General features: G+C 44.6%; 1 protein-coding gene across 4 annotated transcripts in view; it reads right to left on the reverse strand.

Annotated features, from left to right (window-relative positions):
- akap10 (A kinase (PRKA) anchor protein 10) overlaps positions 1 to 19,351 on the reverse strand; it is a 110,926-nt gene extending 91,575 nt beyond the window's left edge. For 2 of the 4 annotated variants that reach the window (XR_011933704.1, XM_072469742.1), the window contains exon 1: positions 19,169 to 19,351. Coding sequence is in view for 3 of the 4 variants with exons in the window: in XM_072469742.1 (XP_072325843.1) it covers positions 19,169 to 19,190 (22 nt within the window). In the remaining variant the exon portion in view is untranslated. The remainder of the gene's footprint in view (positions 1 to 19,168) is intronic. The other 2 variants (XM_072469741.1, XM_072469740.1) reach the window with 1 other exon arrangement.
- Positions 19,352 to 21,735: the final 2,384 nt, after the last annotated feature.

Below are 21,735 nucleotides of genomic sequence, written 5' to 3' on the forward strand. Positions count from 1 at the left end.
TGCCCGAGATAATGCAGACACTCAGGGAGTTTGGGGAATTTTCGGGATATAAACTGAATATGGGGAAGAGTGAGCTGTTTGTGATGCACCCTGGGGAACAAAGCAGGGGAATAGATGATTTGCCGCTGAGGAGAGTAACAAGGGATTTTCGGTACCTAGGGATCCAGATAGCCAGGAACTGGGGAACCTTGCATAAGCTTAATTTAGGAAGATTGGTGGAGCAGATGGAAGAGGATTTTAAGAGATGGGACATGGTGCCCCTGTCACTGGCGGGCAGGGTGCAGGCGGTCAAAATGGAGGTCCTTCCGCGATTTATTTTTGTGTTCCAGTGCCTTCCTGTGATGATTACCAAGGCTTTTTTCAAAAAAGTGGATAAGAGTGTTATGAGCTTTGTGTGGGCTGGGACGACCCCAAGAGTGAAGAGGGGGTTTCTGCGGCGTAGCAAGGATAGGGGGGGGACTGGCACTGCCGAGCTTAAGTGACAATTATTGGGCCGCCAATATGTCAATGGTATGCAAGTGGATGGGGGAAGGGGAGGGAGCGGCGTGGAAAAGACTAGAGATGGCGTCCTGTAGGGGAACCTGCCTGCAAGCATTAGCGACGGCGCCTTTACCGTTCTCCCCGAAAATGTACACCACAAGTTCAGTGGTGGTGGCAACACTGAAAATTTGGGGGCAGTGGAGACAACATAAGGGAGTGATGGGTGCCTCAGTGTGGTCCCCAATAAGGAACAACCATAGGTTCGTCCCAGGAAGGATAGATGGGGGATTTAAATCTTGGCAGCGAGCAGGAATTGCGAAATTGAAGGACTTGTTCTTAGACGGGACGTTCGCGAGTCTGGGAGCACTGACAGAAAAATATGGGTTGCCACCTGGGAATGCATTTCGCTATATGCAAGTGAGGGCATTTGTGAGGCAACAGGTGAGGGAATTTCCGCAGCTCCCTGCGCAAGAGATCCAGGACAGAGTGATTTCGGGGGCATGGGTGGGTGATGGTAGGGTGTCAGATATATATAGGGAAATGAGAGATATGGGGGAGACGATGGTAGAGGAGCTGAAGGGAAAATGGGAGGAGGAGCTGGGGGAAGAGATTGAGGAGGGGCTGTGGGCAGATGCCCTAAGTAGGGTAAACTCTTTGTCCTCGTGTGCCAGGCTCAGCCTGATACAATTCAAGGTTCTACACAGGGTGCATAGATTTTTTGGAGTGGAGGATAGGTGCGGGAGATGCGCGGGAAGCCCGGCGAACCACACCCACATGTTTTGGTCATGTCCGGTATTGCATGGGTTCTGGGTGGGTGTGGCTAAAGTGATTTCAAAGGTGGTGGGGGTCCGGGTCGAACCAGGCTGGGGGTTGGCTGTATTTGGGGTTGCAGGTGAGCCGGGAGTGCAGGAGGCGAGAGAGGCCGATGTTTTGGCCTTTGCGTCCCTAGTAGCCCGGCGAAGGATTCTACTTATGTGGAAAGAAGCTAAACCCCCGGGCGTGGAGGCCTGGATAAACGACATGGCAGGGTTCATAAAATTGGAGCGGATAAAGTACGCACTAAGGGGTTCGGCTCAAGGGTTCACCAGGCGGTGGCAACCGTTCCTTGGCTACCTCGCAGAACGATAAGGGAAATGGAGAAGGTAGCAGCAGCAACCCCGGGGGGGGGGGGGGGGGGGAGCCCATGCGGGGTTTCCTATAGTTGTTTGTATATTAGTTATTTATACTGGCGTGTGGGACTTTATCGTCTTGGAGAGTTATTATTTTGTTGATGGCAGTTGCCGTTTAGTTAATATATTATTTATTTGTTTAAAAAAAACGGTCATTATTATTTATATTGTTTTAAAGTTGTAAAAAGGGGAAAATCCTGTACTGTTCTTGTTTGACCGAAAAAAAAATTTGAATAAAATATATTTTTTTTTTAAAAATCGAAACAAAAATATTCCCCCAAAAAATTACCAGTACATTGCTTTCCAAAATGAAATTCAGGAATTTATTTTCTGGTCTAGTAACTCGTAGCTGTAGGGCTCATGGATCTCCTCCTTATGCTCACCAGACATTGCCTACAGTCAAAGTACGATATTACCACAGGAAGAAAAGAAAGCAAAGAAGCAAGAGAATATTTAAATGCATTCAGTTTTCCCCAACCATCACTTCAAGAGCATCAGTAGCAGATTGGTTGGACGGTTGGTTGGTGATGCGGGACGATGCCAACAGCGCGGGTTCAATTCCCGCACTGGCTGTGGTTATTCACGAACCAACCTTTGCCTGAGGTGTGGTGATCCTCAGGTTAAATCACCACAGGTCAGCTCTCCAAGGGGAGAGCAGCCTCTGATCCTCTGGGACTGTGGTGACACTTACATCTATTTATTTTTAAAATACCAGCACAGACCATTTGGGCCAAATGGCATGTTTCTGTAGTGTAGATTACGTGTAATTCGGTGAGAAAAACGGTTTCAGTATGTACTGCAAAACACTGCTGTAACTTTAATTTCGCCCTTTCCATCATACATGCTAAATCGCTGTTAAATTTCCAGTTGAGAAACATCACTGCCTGTTTGTTTTGGTTCTTTATCCAGGTGCTATCAGGGGAACTGACTGACTGGCTCAGTGGATTTGAATAGTTCTTTTTTATGTGTCATTATTTGGCACAAACCACCAGTCTTATTAAAACCCATTTGCTTTATTGCCCTGTGCTAATCGCAGCCCTGATTTTGGTGGCAGTACAATAAACAAATGCAGCATTGCTGTCGCCAAAACACCAAGCTCTACCTAAAGAAATGGGTTTCACTGGTTTCTTCGGAGTCAACGGCATGAATCGCAAAAGGTCTGACACAATCAAGCAGATGCACATAATTGGCTCAGTACCTCCCGTTTCTGCCTCATTAAACACAAATCAATCCAATGGAAAAAAAAAAACACCAGATGAACAAATATCTGGGTTGTGATGCCATCGGATTAATGGTTGTCAGATCATCAACGGGTGCTGTCAATGGCGAGGAGATCATGCATCTGCTGTGAATGCACTCCTTAAAAGTTAAAAGCACCTCTACATTTATTCAGGGGGCGTAGCTGAAAACACCCATTACACGGCAACATCTCCTGTTGCAATGAGCAGATAAACTCGCTGCTCAAAAGACACTGTTCTTAAAGGGGGCAATGTCACCACATGGATAGGTTGTGGCTGGCAGTGTTCCTGGAACAAGGAGAAAGAATGTGTTCCAAATAGTGCTGGTCTCTGCCAAAAATGTTCCACTGCAGATGGAGATAAATGTTGCATCATAAATTTTGTGAGGCTCCCGTGCCCCCAACCACCTCAGTCTAAAATTATTTTATCAAGTTTCACAATTAGCAACACGGTGGTGGTCATGTCATCAAAGGGGAGGTGGTGGCACAGTGGTATTATCGCTAGACGAGTAATCCAGTGACCCAGGATTATCCCCTGAGGGCCTGGGTTCAAATCCCACCATGGTGGAATTTAAATTCAATAAAAAATCCAAAAAGTCACTCACCATCCTGATTTGGAAATATGTAACCATTATTTCACTGTTGCTGGGTCAGAAACCTGGAACTCCCTCCCTAATAGCACTGTGGGTGTACTTACACCACATGGACTGCAGCGGTTCAAGAAGGCGGCTCACCGCCACCTTAGCAAGGGCAACTAGGGATGGGCAATAAATGCTGGCCCAGTCAGGGAGGCCCACATCCCGTAAATGAATTTTTAAAATCCCATTATCACCAAGTCCCCATGCTACAAAGCATGCTACTTTAGCCACCATTAAATAATGCTGCATTTCACTTGAGGCAGAATGTTCACAACTACTTCCTCTTACTTTCACTACAGTGCGATGCAAAGCAGTCAGTCAACAAGTAAACGGAAGTTAGTGTCGGGAGGGAGTGAAAGGAATGGTGTTTTTGTTTCACATTTTGTCCATTTGATGATGAAAGTCAAGGGTTAGACATTAACTGCCAAATGAAGGGCAATCATTGCAATTTGATGAACAAGGAGCAGGAAGGAGTAGGCCATTCAGCCCCTCAAGCCTGCACTGCCATTTAATAAGATCATGGCTGATTGGATTGTAACCTCAAATTTTCATCCCCCCCCCCCGATAACCTCTCGTCCCCTTGCTTACCAAGAATCTATCCACCTCTGTCTTAAAAATATTCAGGACTCTGCTTCCACCTTTCTGGGAGAAACGTTCAAAGACTCACGACTCTCAGAGAAAATATTTCACCTAACCTCCGTTTTTAAATAGGTGACCCCTTATTTTTAAACAGTGACCCCTAGTTCTAAATTCCCCCACGAAAGGAAAAACCTTTCCACATCCACCCTCTCAAGATCTCTCAGGGTCTTCCAAGGTTTCAATCAAGTCAACTCTCACTCTTCTAAACGCCAGCAGATACAAGCCCAGCCCGTCCAGCCGTTCCTCACAAGACAACCCGCCCATTCCAGGTAATAATCTGGTAAACCTTCTCTGAATTGCTTCCAACGCATTCCAGCTCATTTACATCCATCCTTAAATAAGGTGACCAAAACTCCAGATATGGTCTCACTCGTGTTCTGTAAAACTGAAGCATAACCTCCTTCAGAGCACCCAGGACATTTTTTCCAATTAAGGGCCAATTTAACGTGGCTAATCCACCTAGCCTGCACATTTTTGGGTTGTGGGGGTGAAACCCACGCAAACACGGGGAGAATGTGCAAACTCCACACGGACAGTGACCCAGAGCCGGGTTGAAACCTGGGACCTCGGTGCCAAGAGGCAGCAATGCTAACCATTGTTAACCACTGTGCCACCGTGCTGCCCTATAATCTCCTTCATTCCCCTCACAGTAAACGATAACATTCTATTACCGTTCCTAATTACTAGCTCTACGTGTATACTATCCTTTTGCGGTTCACGCACGAGAGCACCAAGGTCCCTCTGCAATGCAAGCCTCAATTTTACTTCTTAACGGTTCCAAAGGTTGAGAGGGTGGATGTGGAAAGGTTTTTCTTTTTGTGGGAGAATCTAGAACTAGGGAATCACTGTTTAATAATAAGGGGTCACCTTTTTAAAAACGGAGGTGGTGGCGTAATGCTATTGTCACTGGACGAGTAAACCAGAGACCCAAAGTAATGCTCTGGGACCCAGGTTCAAATCACGCCACTGCAGATGGTGAAATTTGAATTAATTACAAATGGAATTAAAAGTCTAATGATGACCGTAAAACCAGTGTTGGTTGTCGTAAAAACCCATCTGGCTCACTAATATCTTTTTGGGAAGGAAATCAGCCATCCTTATGGTCTGGCCTACATGTGACTCCAGCCCCACAGCAATGTGGTTGACTCTTAAAGAAAATTGCTCATCAGAAGTAGGCTTCAATGAAGTTACTGTGAAAAGCCCCGAGTCGCCACATTCTGGCGCCTGTTCGGGGAGGCTGGTACGGGAATCGAACCGTGCTGCTGGCCTGCCTTGGATGCTTTAGAAGCCAGCTATTTAGCCCAGTGTGCTAAACCAGCCCCAGTGTGCTAACTGCCCCCTCAAGGGCAATTAGGGATGGACAATAAATGCTGGCACAGTCCGCGACGCCCACGCCCCACAAACAAAAAAAAACTTAACATCTCCAAACTCTAACACAATATATTTGAGGAACTTATAAAGGAAATTTACAAGCCAGGCTGAGCAGCGCACAATATCGGTTCTGAAGCATACAGCAACCACACGATAGTCCCAAAGACAATATACATGTGCCTAACCAACAAGATTCAAAAAGGAAGCTGTTATTGTTGCCTTTTTGCACTTCCGTTGGGTTATTGTAGTGTTTTGCACAATCATGACTAATCCAGTGGTCGAGAATCTCAACTCTGCACTATATTAAGACTGCACCTTTTCCACAAAATAACTCCACCCAACCTTGGATGTCTCAACCGGGATCGTCCTGCTGAAACTGCAAACAAACCTGGTGAGAAAGTCACAAGAGGCAAACCAAATCCTTGATGCCCATGGTGGAATATACCCCCATTCTACCTCACTGCCACTTTTCACTGCTGAATTTTCTTTTTACTTCCTGCCATTGTCTCACTTCCTTTTTTAAAAAAAACCTTGCAACAATAGGTTTGCAACAGCCACACTGAGCATTATCTATGCAGATTATCAATGTAAATTCTGCCACCCTCCACAACTGTGTGCAATGGGGTTCAATTTACAACCGATGCGTGCATATTCAAATTGTTGTAAATACACCAACTCAAACACATCAAAATCACATTTTAGCAAACTATGAAGGCATGAATACAAGAGGTTCATCAGTAGTACTTCTATTTTCTTGTAAACACCACAGCACAAACTGATGTGTTGATTCAACAATGGCCTGCCACAACCTTTTACATACAAATACTGCATTCTTTCAAAAATAGGCCTGTTGGGAAAAATTCCAAATGGATCACCGCAATAAATTTGAACTCATTTGTTCGTACGGAAACTTTATACCATTAAGTACACTGCGCTCAAAATATCTATTTTTTATTCACTCGTGGGTGGCAGGCATCATTGGCAAGGACAGCATTTATTGTCCATCCCCAAATGACCTTGAACCATTGCAGTCTGTGAGATGAGGGGACGCCTACAGTGCTGTTAGATGGAGAGCTCATAGAATCGTTATAGCAGTGGTTGGCACTGCTGCTCACGGCACAGAGGACCCGGGTTTGATCCCGTATGGAGTTTACATATTTTCCCTGTGTCTGCGTGGGTCTCACCTCCACAACCCAAAGATGTGCAGGGTAGGCGAATCGGCCATGCGAAATTGCCCCTTAATTGGAAAAAAGTTATTTTAAATAAGAATAGCTGTAGCACAGGAGACCATTTGGTCCATTGTGCCCCGCGCCAGCTCTCTGCAAGAGCATCTCAGCTGGTGCCATTTCCTTGCCTTTTCCCTGCAAACATTTCCTCTTCAGATCATTACCAATTCTCTTCATGAGGCCTCGATTAAATCTGCCTACACTACATTCCCCGACGGAGCATTCCAGATCCTAAATGCTGTGTAAAAAAGGTTTTCTTCAAGTCACCATTGCTTCTTTTTCCAATCATTTTAAATTGGTGTCCTTTGGTCTCAATCCTTCCGCCAACGCAACAATTTCTTACTGTCCACGCCACTCATGATTTTGTACACCTCCATCAAATCGCCTCTTAATCTTTTCCTCTCCAAGGAGAGCAGTCGCGGCTTCTCCACTTTATCCAGTTCCAGGATTTTAGCTCAGCAGTGATAGGAAATAGCAATACATTTCCAAGTCAGGATGATGTGGAACACGGGAGAGTAATTTGATGATGGTGGTGTTCTCGTGTACTTTCTGCCCCTGTCCTTCTAGAGGGTAGAGAGTTTGGGAGGCCTTGTCAAAAAAGCCTTGGGAATTGCTGCAGTGCATCTCGTAAATTTCTCTACAAGACACGACAGGCACAGTGCACCAGTAGTGGATGGAATGGGTGTTTAAGCTGGTGGGTGGGGTGCCAAATTAGGCAAACTGAAGTGGAGTATTCCATCACAATCCTGATCTATGGCCTGATGATAGACAGATTTTTGAGGTTCCTCACTGCAGAATTCCCAGTGTCAACTGCTTCTGCAGCCCACAGTATGTGTAAGGTTGGTCCGGTTAAGCCTCTGATTACTTGCAGCTTACAAAATCAAAAGATTCAGACTGCTACCCTACAGCTTTGCGTACTCTTTGAGAACAGGAAGCTAAATTCTAACCCATGCTGAACCTCATTTCATTGCCCCACATTAACGTTTTTATGAGAGCAAAAATCACTCATTATTTTTAAATGTTGCATATAAAGCTATCTCTATGAAAGAGTAATGCCATATATTATCATAAAGGGAAAAAATTCAGATGATAAAAAGAGATATGAAGGAAGAAACGTTATTCTGATGAAACACATTAAGAAATTATTTGTATTTTATAAGCTAAGTCAGTTTTATCGTACAAAATGCGGATTCTGGGGAAAAAAATATTTGGGTTCAAGTGGAAGGTCATGAACCTGAAAGGTTAACTCTGTATCTCTCCATAGATGCTGCCTAGTCTGAGTGTTGTCCAGCTTTTTTGTTCAGTATTGATGCGTGCATAGATCATTCTATTCAAATCATGCTCTGTTCTTTTCTTTTCCATTGCTACTGTTATTAAGTTTGTTCTAATACCTCATTTGTCTCAGCTATTCCAACTCCTCCTCAAGTCTCTGAATACAAAGGTTTATTACCTTCCAAACTCTGCAACAGTCTGTTCGACCTCTCCCAAGATGTTTCTATGGGAATTTAGATGAGCCATAGAATAATAGAATCAAGAATCATGAATCAATACAGTGCACAAGGAGGCCATTTTGCCCACCGAGTCTGCACCGATCCGCTGAATGAGTGCCCTACCTCGGCCTATTCCTCCTACCCTTACCTCACAACCCCACATCACCTGCACATCTCTGGACACAAAGGGACAATCCACCCAAGAGTCCACATCTTTGGACTCTGCTCAATAATTTCTCTATCTGACCTTACAAATGGCTCGTCTACTTGAGCATCATTTGAACATTTCAGTCAATTCTCTCATAGCATTTGACCTCAAGTGTTTCTGAGGTACATTCAGATGCAGCTCTCTCCACCTTATCTTCCCAGTGACATTTGTTTAAGTAGCCTTTAATGCCCCTCGTCTTATTTCCGTTCATATTTGATGACAACAATTACTTCTGGTGTAAATTGAAGCTACAAATGTAACTACCTCCTATAATGCAGCACCCTATGCGCCCCCCCCCCCCCCCCCCCACCCGCCCCCACCACCACCACCACCCTGTATCTTCTGTATTTAAGATGATCTGCACGGGAGCTTTGGGTTTATTCCAAATTTTGTTCACCTGAGGAAGTAGGGAAAACATTTTCCACAGGTTTTCTTCTCTTTTCTCTGGTTTCTTGCCTCTTTCAGGAGATTGCATGGCTAGGGAGAGAGGAGGGTGTGGTGGGAGGGGGGTAGGTAGTGATCTTTATTCTTTCATGGAATGTGGGCATCGCTAGCAAGGCTATCCCTTGAACTGAGTGGCAGTTAAGAATGAACCACATTGCTGGGGGTCTGGAGTCACCTGGCCAGACCAGGTAAGGACTTCCTTCCCTAAAGGACATTAGTGAACTAGATGGGCTTTTGCAACAATCAACAGTGGTCTCACGGTCATCATTTGACTCTTAATTCCAGCTTTTTAAAAAATTGAACTTCACTATTTGCCGCGCTGGGAACCAACCTGGGTGTCTGGAGCAGTACTCTGGATTGTTCGTCCAGAATGCCACTACACCATTACCTATCCCGTCTAGTTATAGAGTAATTAGAATATAGAGTATGAAGCAGGTTTGATAAACCAGCTAGTATTTCCCTATAATTTCTGGATATTTATACTGATTAAAGAATACTCTCGGCATTATTCAGTTTATCCACAGATTCTCCATTTCCTTACTTTTATTTCCACTCACATTATGGTTACTTTCCTTCAAGCATCCTCGTGCAACAGACTCAACAATTTATGTCATTAATAGTACTCCTGACTCAACCAATCGGGGAGCATATCAAGTAATATACAAAATGGAATAAATCAGGTTCCGCTGCTTTCTTGGAATACTCTGCAGCACAGTTGGATATGTGGCTGTCTGAATCAAAAATTACTCGGTGGGATTCTCCCTGCCCCGCGCCGGGCCGGAGAAAACCCGCGAATGGGCCACGCCGCCCCGAGATTCTCCGCAGTGCGGAGAATCGGCGCCATTGGCGCCAGCGTGGTTAGCGCGGCGCCGGTCGCTCTACGCGGCCAGCCTGCCGATTCTCCGGCCCGGATGGGTCAAGTGGCCGTAGGAAAAGAGCAGAGTCCCACCAGCTCCGTTCTAACCTGCTCTGGGCCAGCGGGACCTCGTCGTGTAAGGTTCGAGTGGCGGCCTGTGGGGTGGATGGGGTCCTGGCCCCGTGGGGGGGGGGGGGGCCTCCGATATGGCCTGGCCCGCGAACGGGACCCACCAATCGGCGGGCCGGCCTCTGTGGCTGGGGGCCTCCTTTCCTACGCGCTGGCCACTGTAACCCTGCGCCATGTTGCGTCAGGGCCAGTGGGTTGAAGGAGGCCACTCATGTTGGCGCCGGCGCCACTGCGCATGTCCTTGTTGGCGCCGGCGCAACTGCGCATGCGCGGCACCCAGTTCGCGCCGGGATCTGCAGCTGGAGCGGCGCGAACCGCTCCAACGCCGTGCTAGCCCCCTGTAGGGACCAAAATTAGACGTGGGAGCGGCCCATTCACGCTGTCATAAAACGCGACAGCGTTTGCGACGGTGTGGACACTCTGCCGCGCGATTGGAGAATCCCACCCACTGTATCTGGAGCTTGAAGATTCAATTGCAAAGTACGCAGTATTCATGCTTGGTTTCCCATGAAAGGGAGAGGGTCTACCTCACTAATAACTACAGCAACATGGCCCCTTCTGCACTGACACCTTACTTATCAAACACTTCAGCATAAATCTAGGGTCTGGATTCTTCAGCATTACAATTGAGGTTGAAAGAGAACCTTATTAAAGAAGTTATTCATTATAATAGGAAATGTACTTTTAGGAACACTATTACAATAATAGGACAAGGGAACAGAGGTCGAAAACCGATCAGTTATGTTGGGAAGCCGTTCTTCAAAGAGTGATAACACCTGGAATGGTCTTATAGGTCAGCTGGCAGAGACCAAAATTCTGGAATTATTCACAGGACAGTTATATGCTGTGAGGGGATCAGTAACAGCAGGTTGTAACACAATCTGTGGTCCCCAAACCAGATGCTGCACCAATTGATTTGTCCTTATTTGCACTATGGCAGATGTAAAAATATTTGCAAATGACAGTGTAATGGCATTCATGTTATGAAGCCATGGAACCTTAAAAACAAAGGTTTTCTGTTAATTTTAATAGTAACTTCATTATGACACATTTGGGGTTTCTGGTCTATTTATTTACATTAATCCGAGTAGGTATTGTTCAGCTCTTCACTACCACGCAAACTCCCAACACCCTCCCGCCCCCCAAAAACTTTTCCCTCAAAGCAGTAGAACTCTAACTAGGTCAATCAGATTTTCCATGTAAACAGCTTAATCCCCACGCAGTGTTGCAATTCATCAAATCGAATATATTATGACACAATGCTAAGATGCAGCTTTGTGCCCACGATTGTACACAAAGCAAATCCCAGGTTTGTCTTCAAGTATGAACGGGAGACCGACAACTTTTCCCAAAAGGATGAAACTCAAGAGAGGAAAGAAAAAAAGAACTGTAAGCCAATCACATGGCACTTTCCAAACCTCATGACAGCAAGATCGAAAGCATACTGGTGAAGACTTGAGAGTGGGTAGTTCATGTACCTCAGAGGTAAACCGAGGGGGGAAATTTGGAAATGAGAAAATAGCTCAAGGTAACCGCTCCAAGATCCGGCATCATTGAAGATAGGCACAAAAATTGTGCTTTTCTACTCAGATTATCCACTTGTCACAGCATTGATGTGATAGACTTAGCTCCAAGGTCATTGTGTATTAAATTTGTGAAGCAACTGCCTTGAGCGGTTTAACTTCATACTTTTATGCATCAGATGTAAAAATATGCTGCAGTCTGTGATGATGATGTCAATGTCCTTAGTTCCAAGAGCAAAAGAGACGTCAAGAACACAAAAAGACCTACTGCTACTGAAGATGAATTTCCCCAAAGTATCTTCCTCAATTGGCCGAAGATTTTGTCTAACTTCCCTCAAGAGGTTCTATGACAGAGGGACGGGTGGATGGTGCAAGCAGCCTGCATTATGACCGGATGGGATGGACCATTTGGTCTTTCTCCACTTCATACATTCTTATGCAGGAGAGATCCACAGATTTTTATAACACAAATTAAAATTATGCAAACATACTCGCTGTCTACCGAGCTATCCAGTAAGTCCTATTCCTTAATCCTTGACTCATACCCTGTTAAAATATTAATCTACTTTTTTCAAAGCTGCTGTGGATCCTGCTTCCAGCACAATTTCTGGCAGGGCATGGCAAAACCTGAAACCTTCTTGTGCTAAAAATAATCAGTACATGCCTCTTTAAAGATACTAAATTGTTGTCCACAAGTTACCAATTCATTGACCAATGGAAATCGTTTTTCCCAATTTTATCTCCTCGCCCATTAACAATTTCCTTCCAATGAAACGAGCCTCAGTTTCTCTAGCCTTTCCTCAGAACTAACGCTTCTCATCCTGTATCATCTTTGGGAATCACTGCTGCACCTCTATTGCACGGACATTATTCTCAGTACACTGCTCAACACAAACCCCTAATTCAGATATTAGTTTCCACGGGAACTCTCAATTTCTAATTTTACTTTCAAAGCCAATTTTTACCTGGTCCCATTCTCCACCCTGGATTCCTGGGTTTCACTAGGAAGTCTTTCACCTGGGAATTTTCCAACAGTTCCAAAAAACTACAGAACATAGAATCCTATTTATATGTCAAAGTCTTCAAAAACGTTGAAGGAGCTTATCTAGCAGGTTCTTCCCCTTCAGGTTATGTTATTGCTGTACAAGCACTATTCCAGCCTACTCCTTGGATTAGCCTTTGTGACGTGGTGATAAGGTAAATGGGCTTGTTGTGGCCTTTTGTCATCTTTTTATTTTACAACACACGTCCAACTTCACTTGTGCCCGAAAGGTGCCTCTGTGTCAATAACCCGAACTCTCAAAATGTCCAGATATCACCCATGGGATTTGTTAGTCAAGTCCACTAAATCGCTCTCTTCACACAGACCTCCAAGACCTCATGGGTATCGAATATACAGTTGTACGAAATTTGAATAGCAAGTTAGTGTAATTCTGTACGTCAAATGCTTCTAGGAAGCATTCACTAAATATTTAACAATTTTACCGCCAGCCTCTGCAATTCTACTTCAGAATTCTAATTTTCTTACTCACTACTCCTTTAGAATCATAGAATTTACAGTGCAGAAGGAGGCCGTTCGGCCCATCGAGTCTGCACCAGCCCTTACAAAGAGCACCCTACTGAAGCCCATGTATCTACCCTATCCCCATAACCCAGTAGCCCCCACTTAACATTTTTCGGACACGAAGGGCAATTTAGCATGGCCAATCCACCTAACCCGCACATCTTTGGACTATGGGAGGAAACCGGAGCACCCGGAGGAAACCCACGCAGACACAGGGAGAATGTGCAGACTCCGCACAGACAGTGACCCAGCCGGGAATCGAACCTGGGACCCTGGAGCTGTGAAGCAACTGTGCTAACCACTATGCTACCGTGCTGCCCTCTTAGACAATAGGAAATAGCAGGCATAAGCCATTCAGCCCCTCGAGTCTTCTGCATCACTGAAATACAATCACGGCTGATTGACCTCAACTTTACCTCCCACACTTTCCCTTAATATACAAATCTCTGACTTGAACACATTCAAATGTCTAAGCATCCACAGCCTTCTGGTTTAGAGAATGCCAAAGATCCACACCCTTTTTGTGAAGAAATTTCTCTTCATTCAGTGCTAAATGGACAACACTTTATTCTGAAGTTGTGACCCCCTCGGTGTAGAGTCCCCAGCCATGTGAAACAACCTCCCAGCGTCTACCCTATCAGGCATTCCAAGATTCTTATGATTCTAGGAGATTCCCCCACTCATTCTTCAAAATTATAGAGAATATAGTGCTTAGTCGACTCAATCTCTCATCAAAATTCCCTTAACTCAAGAATCAGACAATGTGAATAAAAATATAGACTAAATACAGATGGCTCATTTTTATTTTAATAGTTACTGAGGTGATGGTGGAGGGATGCATATCACTGTTTAAGTAGAAACTTGTAAAAGACCTGTTCAGCAACAGCAAAGGTGTTTTTTATTTTTACTACCTTCTGGTAAGAAATAGCACGTACCCTACAAATTGCTTGTGTACAATTTTGTTTTCTCACATTTCACCCTTGATAAATATTCCAAGTAATACGAGTTTTCAGCTCTTTCTAACTTACTTGGTGACTTTTATACTGGGGGTCCAGAAATGTCCATAAAGAAAGTATTACTGCAGAAGTAGTTGGTGTTATTGAAAGATTATGCTTAAATATTTATAACTATTCATTAGATCTTTCCCTCTGAACCCAGGGCATGCCAGTCTCCATCCTCAGTTTTCCTGGGCACTTTGGAATTCTGAAGTAAAACTGAGAAAATGCAGCCAGTGTAGCCATTTAGAATACATCCTGTTTTTAGTTTTATTTATTAGCATAACGTGGAGGTCTGAAAGTCTAAAATGAACAATTTGAATTGCCAAGTGAAGCATCCAGGAGCAGTGGAGTCACACTGGAAGGACACTTTCGCTTCAACATCTTTCATTTGCAATTGTTTCGGCAATTCCAACAGCCCTCCCACTCTCTTTTCCTTGTAATCCTTGCACCATTTCTTTACCTCTTTTATTCTTACTTAATTGCCATCCATCTTGAAGACTGCTCATTTAATTTACATGTCAAATCATTCAAGATAAATACACTTTCCTTGTACCAATTATGGCAGACAACCAGTAAAAAAACTAAATATACACACCTAGCATTCACATCAAACATGAAGCAGTCACAGAATTTGATGAATAACATTCCTTCTCACCAGAAATGTATGCAGTCACAAAAGTAATTCAAAAGAGGTTAGGTAAACATGTTTGCTGGCCAGGATATTACAAGCGTTCACAAATTAACTCTTTGTTCTCCCACCTCTGCTCCATCCCCAAAAGGTACCCATCATACTCCACAGTTTAATCAACTATACAGAAGTTAACATAATGCAGCAATTTTCTGGAAAAGTGAGGATTACATTTGCAGCTGTGAGAATGGGTCAGTAAGCAACAGACTTCAACATCCTTCAAGGTTCAGCTGACAGGAGGTGCAACTTGGGCAGGGAGAGACTATTTTTACATGCTTTTGACAGTGCTGATGTTACTGTGAAGCTGACCAGACATCTCCAGCAATAAAAATATTCACAAACCTTTATTTCTGGCGACTACAATGTTGCTTGCTTAAACAGACCTTCAAAATTATTAATGAAAATCGCTTATTGTCACAAGTAGGCTTCAAATGAAGTTACTGTGAAAAGCCCCTAGTCACCACATTCTGGAGCATGTTCGGGGAGGCTGGTATGGGAATGTGCATAGATGCAGAACATATCGTATCTAAAGCACGAGGTGGAGGCACTAAAGTTACAAAATACAACTTGTGTGGTTTTTTTTTTTTAAGAGAATACAGGTATGTACACTGAACCATTACAAACTTTTAAATAGATTGTTTTTGTGTATGAATATACAGTAAATCTTCTACCCAAGGTGTGTATGCTGCTTCAAGAAAATTGCAATGGGCAGTCCATATGAATGCCAAGAGTCAGATCCCAGTTTGGAAAGATGTTGTGGGAAGCTTAGATGGCAAGCAACAATTACTTGCATATGTATAGCAATTTTAATGTGGTAGAATATCTTCAGCAGATTGTCAGCAAACAAAATCTGACATTGAGCCACTAAAAAAAATTTGAACAGGTGACCAAATGCTGGGTCAAAGGGCTAGGTTATTAGGAGCACCTTAAAGGAGGAAAGAAAGAGGGAGAGGTTCTGTGTGGGTGGCAGTGGAAGAATTCCAGAGCCTAGGGATTAAGCAGCTGACTGCCAGTGGTGGTGCGATCAAATCAGAAGTGCACAGCGATCTTGGAGGGTTGTACCACTGGAAGTGAAAGAGATAGGGACGGGTAAGGCCACTGAGGGAATTGAAAACAAAGTTGAGAATTTTAAAATTGAGCCTCTGTCCGACCAGGAGCAAACCTAACTCAGGGAGCACAAGGGTAACGGGTGAATGGGACTCTGTGAGTTAGGATACGGACAGCAAAACTTTAGATGAGCTCAAATTTGCATCGGGTGAAAGATGAAAGGTTGGCTTGGAGAACAATGGGATATCCAAGTCTAGAGGCAACAAAGGCATGGATGATGGTTTTCAGCAGTGGGAGCAATGCAAGATAGGGAAGTAAGCACTCAAGGTGAAGGAGCAGACATGTGGTCAGAAGCTCATCTTAGGGTTACGTACATGGTTGTGAACAAAGAACTTGTATTAATTAAATGTTCTCCGGTTGCAGTACTTTTCATGTCTGGTTGTCTGGCATTGTAATGTAAGGACGTTTGGTAGTCTAGTTGTGTACAGCAAGATCCCATAACAAGAATGGTAAAAGATGTTAGATGTGTTTTAAATAGAGTTGGGTTGGCCAGAACATTGAAAGAAAGCTCCTGTTACAACATCTAAATTAGCAATCGGCCCCTCGGGCCTGCTCTGCCATTTAACAAGATCACAGCTGATTTGATTGTGGCCTCAACTTCACATTCTGCCAACCCCCGATAACCTGTGACTCCCTTGTTGGTGAAGAATCTATTTACCTCTGCCTTCAAAATATTCAATGACACTGCGTCCGCTGCTCTCCAGGAAAGAGTGTTCCAAAACTTCATGACCCTTTGGGAGAAGAAAAATGCCTACTCATCGCCATCTTTAATGGGAGACCCCTTATTTTTAAACGGTGTCCCCTGGTTCCAGTCTCTCCCACAAGTGGGTTAGCACGGTGTCACAATGGTTAGCAATACTGCCTCACAGTGCCAGGGATCCGGGTTTGATTCCATACTTGGGTGACGGTCGATGTGGAGTTTGCACGTTCTCCTCGTATCTGTGTGGGTTTCCTCTGGGTGCTCCAGTTTCCTCCCACAGTCCAAAGATGTGCAGGTTAGGTGAGGATAGGGTGGGGAGTGGGCCTAGGTAGGGTCCTCTTTCAGAGGGCGGGTGCAGATTTGATGGGCCAAATGGCTTCCTTCTGCACTGTAGGGATTCTATGGTAACATCCTTTTAGTATGCACCCTGTCAAGTCCTCTCAGGATCTTGTATGTTTCAATAAGATCACCTCTCTAAACTCCAATAGATACAGGCCAGCCTGTCCCTCTTAATTTAACCCCCGCAGCTGATGCATCAGTCGAGTGAATCTTCTGTGAACCGCTTCTAACATATTAATATCCTTTCTTAAATAAGGAGACAAAAACTGCACACTATTCAATTTTAAGGATGGATATAAACGTGTAAATACTCTTCCTGGAGTCATGTACAGGATTGTTTACACCTGCCTGAGGAAGCAGCCAGAGCATTGGTTAAATATCTAATCCAAAGGTTGGAGCACCTGCTCGCTCTGTCACTGATGTGTTAACTTCAATTGTGTATTCAAGTCAGTGGAGTGGCTTGAACCATGATCTTCTGAAATACCATGATGTGGAGATGCCGGCGTTGGACTGGGGTGAGCACAGTATGAAGTCTTACAACACCAGGTTAAAGTCCAACAGGTTTGTTTCGATGTCACTAGCTTTCGGAGCGCTGCTCCTTCCTCAGGTGAATGAAGAGGTATGTTCCAGAAACACATATATAGACAAATTCAAAGATGCCAAACAATGCTCGGAATGCGACCATATATGTGTTTCTGGAACATACCTCTTCATTCACCTGAGGAAGGAGCAGCGCTCCGAAAGCAAGTGACATCGAAACAAACCTGTTGGACTTTAACCTGGTGTTGTAAGACTTCGTACTCTTCTGAAATACGGTTGAGAAAGCTCCCACTGAGCCAAGACTGATCCTTTAGGTAGGAAAATAAACAAGATGATAGTGTAAACTTGCATTTATTTCATCTTTCATAAATAGGCCAAAAGGCCTCTCATAAAATTAAGTAATTCTGAAGTCCATGGACTCATCTGAATGAAAGAGTGGTATGTGACAGCTGCAGGAATTGGCAGAGGACAGAATTGTACTCACAAAGTCTTGGGGCACCTAGGGCTTTCCCAAGTGGCTATCCAAAATAGGGTATATTAGCATTTATTGTTGCAATGTAGCTGTCCCTGGAGCAAAATTATAATAAAGGATTAAGGTTGACTGAAGTATGAGTTATATCAGTTCATTTGACCAAGCTCTACCAAGCAACCTGACAAGGAGCGAACAGATACTGTTAATCACTCAAAAACACAAAAAGCCACAAATTTTACATCTCATTTATATGTTGTACAGGCCAGGCGGTAAATATGCTGCAGCAGTCAACTCATGCTAAATGTTTGTACATTTCAATATTAAAGTTGGATAGAAATGCATTAGAGAGGGTGCAACAACACAAAAGAGGCATGAGAATCGCTCCAGGAATGAGGGACTTCATTTCCATGGATAAATTGAAGAAGCTGGGACTGATAGAGGTATTCAAAATCATGAGGAGTCTGGACAGAGTAGATAAGGAAAAATTGTTCCCATTGGTCAAAGCAATTTACGGCAATTGGCAAAAGAAGCAATGGCCACAGGAAGAAAAACTTTTTCACGCCGTGATTGGGATTTGGAATACACTGCCCAAGAATGTGTCGGGGGCAGGCAGGTTCAATCAAGCCATTCAGCAGAGAATTGGACTATCATCTGTCAAGGAAGAGCGTGCAGGGGAGAAGGCAGGAGGAGAGTGGCGCTAGGCGAATTTCTCCCTCACAGGGCCAGCACAGACGACAGTGGCGAAATGGCCTCCTTCTGTGCTGTAACCATTCTGGCGATGCCGAATTGGCTCAACAGAATTTGAATCAGTCAGTCAGCTCCACGCATTTTGCCTCCCTCCCTCCCTCATTTTAGAAGCAACACAACGTCAAGGTGACACAGTCCCACAACAACATTCGTGCAGTTGTGATTTTGGCTGCAAATAAACCAGCCGCCTGCAGTTCACAACAACACTGCCGCTTTTCAAAACACAGCAGAGAGGCTGAAAGTTTTTTTTTTGCTGTACCCCTGTGCTGTGGCTTCCTTCCAAAACTCGCGTCGAATTTAAAATGCCTCTGCCTAAACTGCTGGATTCGTTGCATTAAAATGGGAGCAAGGACATTTGTTGTTGTCTCTGTAAGAAACCACTCGAGTGCACAGAACACCAACAAGGAGCAATAACTGGAATGAGTGTGGAAAACAGTCCATGAAGCTGCAGGTTGTTGCCCACACTGCTAGGGAGGGAGGGAAGGAAGGAGGGAGTCGCCTCCAAGGCAGCAGTCAGCTCTGGGAGGCCTACCCCCAGCAGCAGGGCCTGATCTTGCCGCCTCCCTCACGCCAAGCCCGCTTCCCCTCCCTCCTCCTCCTTACCTTTACGCTTAAAAAATGACATGTTCGGGGACTGTGCGGGAATCGTGACGCTGCTCGCTCAGTGCATGGCCGGCGGCTCGGAGCTCGCTTCATTCATTACACCAGAGGGGAAAAGGGAGCTGTCAAACCGGCACTTCCTCCTCCTCATCGTCCCCCGTCCGCGGCCATCCCCCCTCACCGAGAGCCGCCGAACGCGAGCGGAGGGAGCCGAGCGCCGCCGAACGCAGCCCGATGGGAGCGGAGGGAGCCGAGCGCCGCCGAACGCAGCCCGATGGGAGCCGAGCGCCGCCGAACGCAGCCCGATGGAAGCGGAGGGAGCCGAGCGCCGCCGAACGGAGCAAACGGCGCAGCCTCGGAACACGGGCCGTGGAGAACCCAGAAGGACAAGGGGCCCTGGACCCTGCATAACCGCAATCGCACACTCCAGCAACCTTTTCACAAGTCAACTATATAAAACCTGAAATCAATATTTCACAACTTACATTTCTTTAAGCCACTTAAGAAACATTTACCGTTCAACGTGGAAGGAATTGGATGGGGGATGGGATGGGGGGGGGCTTGGAGAGCGAAGTTGATATACATTATCCATGGTCCGGGGTGCCCGTCACTAACTTTACCAACATTTTATGCCAGAGGTTTTATGCTTTTAATATAGGTGGTCATAAATGGAAATATGTGTGAATATTATCAAAGCATACTGAAATCATTAATTTAAATAAAATATGTATTTATATTACAGTATTTAATTTTAGGACTGGTTGCATTCCCCTGCCTGGAGGGAAAAACATTATTAAGAAGTCAGGGTTTGGTGTCCCACCACAAGCAGTCACTTCATATATTGATGTTTTAAAGTCTCAGGAATTGCAAGAATTACAGTTACTTGAGGAAGTTATAATTTGAGGTGAAATTTAAATAGACTGAACCAAATCCTGGAGGCATTAATGTAGTGATAATCACAGTTTATTAAAGTTACTGGAGTGGGACTTAAACCATCTCCATCTCCTTCCCAGTGTGTTTATATACTAGTACTTTCAGTTAATCTGAATAAACATCTATTTAGCCCTACTCTTTAATCTTGAACCATCACCATTGAAGAACAAATAATGCAATGTTATTGTCATGCCCAGTAAAGGCATGTCATAATCTCATAATCATCATTTATGGACACATGTATGGAAATTTTTGAAACTCTATTTTTTTAATGTACACTGGTGAACTGTTAAGATGGCTGCCAAGAGGGGGGGTCAGGTGATCTTTGCCTATTCAACACAGACGATCAAGCTTTTGGAAAGTTCTGAATTGATTAACCATGTGGGGGACATCCCCCTGAAATGTAGAATTCACACTTGCCATTGTTGAGAGCTTATCCAAACACAGAGTTAATGGACTCCTTGAAATTCCAGGTTGCCGTTCAACAAGGATCAGCTGACAAGACGAGTTCTCCACCAGCTAAGTGTGAAAGTCATTCCGGGTTGACAGTTGTTACTGATCATGTGACTGAAACTGTCTTCTAATATTATTATTCCAATATTCAGAAGGGACTCGGCAGACTGCAGAATAACACTGACAATGGTTGCAAAGACAGGCTGTCATCTTTACCTTTTAAGAATCAGTCTGAAACCACACTCTGAAACTAGCTGCAGTTTATCAAGCAAAGCATTTAACCTGTCCCAGTTTCAAAGTTCACGTGAGAACCATCTCCTAGATATTCGATGACAAAAACTTCACAACCTTCACTTTAACTGTAAATCATTGAATACTTTAAAGAAACAACAGGACTTTCAAGTGGAAGGCCATGAATTGTAAATTAGAGACTGAGTTAATTAATACCCGAGGAGCCACCTCTCCTCCAATGCCAACTTTGATGTGGAGATCAAACTTTGTATGCAACCACGAGCGCTTCCTTTGGACAAGAGTCTTTGATGACCATGACATCTCATGTATAAGGCAGTCACCCTCCCAACTCTTCTGCATGACTCAGAAACCTGAACGACATACAGACACCACCTCAAGGCTCTGGAAAGGTAGCATTAATGCTGTCTGAGATGGATTCTCTGCATCAGCTGGAAACTGATGTTTGTATGCCTGGCCCTGAAGGAGCCAAGAGCACTAGCATTGTGGCCATGATCATCTGACACCAACTATGCTGGGCTGGCTCTGTGCTTAGGATGTCAGATTCCTGACTGCTAAAGCAAATCTTCTTCGCCCAGCTCAAGGAAGGCTTCTGAACAAGAGGAGGACAAAGGATGGGCGTCAAAGACATCCTGAAGGTCGACCTCAAGAAATGCCACATGGATGTTAATGCCTGGGAGACCTTTGCTCAGAAGAGACCTAGCTGGAGGAACCTCCTGATGAAAAGGACACAATTGTTCAAATACACCTGATGGCAAGAGGCCCAGTAAAGGAATACCAGTGATCTAGGATCCAAGGACTGATCCCACCACCCAGAAATACCTGCCAAGAGTGCGGTCGAAGATGTAGCTCATCAGCCATGCAAGGACCCATAGAACCCATGACGAGTAACAGTTTCTTAGGTGGACGATCATACTCATTCGCGAGTGATCGCT

The sequence above is a fragment of the Scyliorhinus torazame genome, chromosome 12, assembly GCF_047496885.1.
Source record: "Scyliorhinus torazame isolate Kashiwa2021f chromosome 12, sScyTor2.1, whole genome shotgun sequence".
NCBI lineage: Eukaryota > Metazoa > Chordata > Chondrichthyes > Carcharhiniformes > Scyliorhinidae > Scyliorhinus > Scyliorhinus torazame.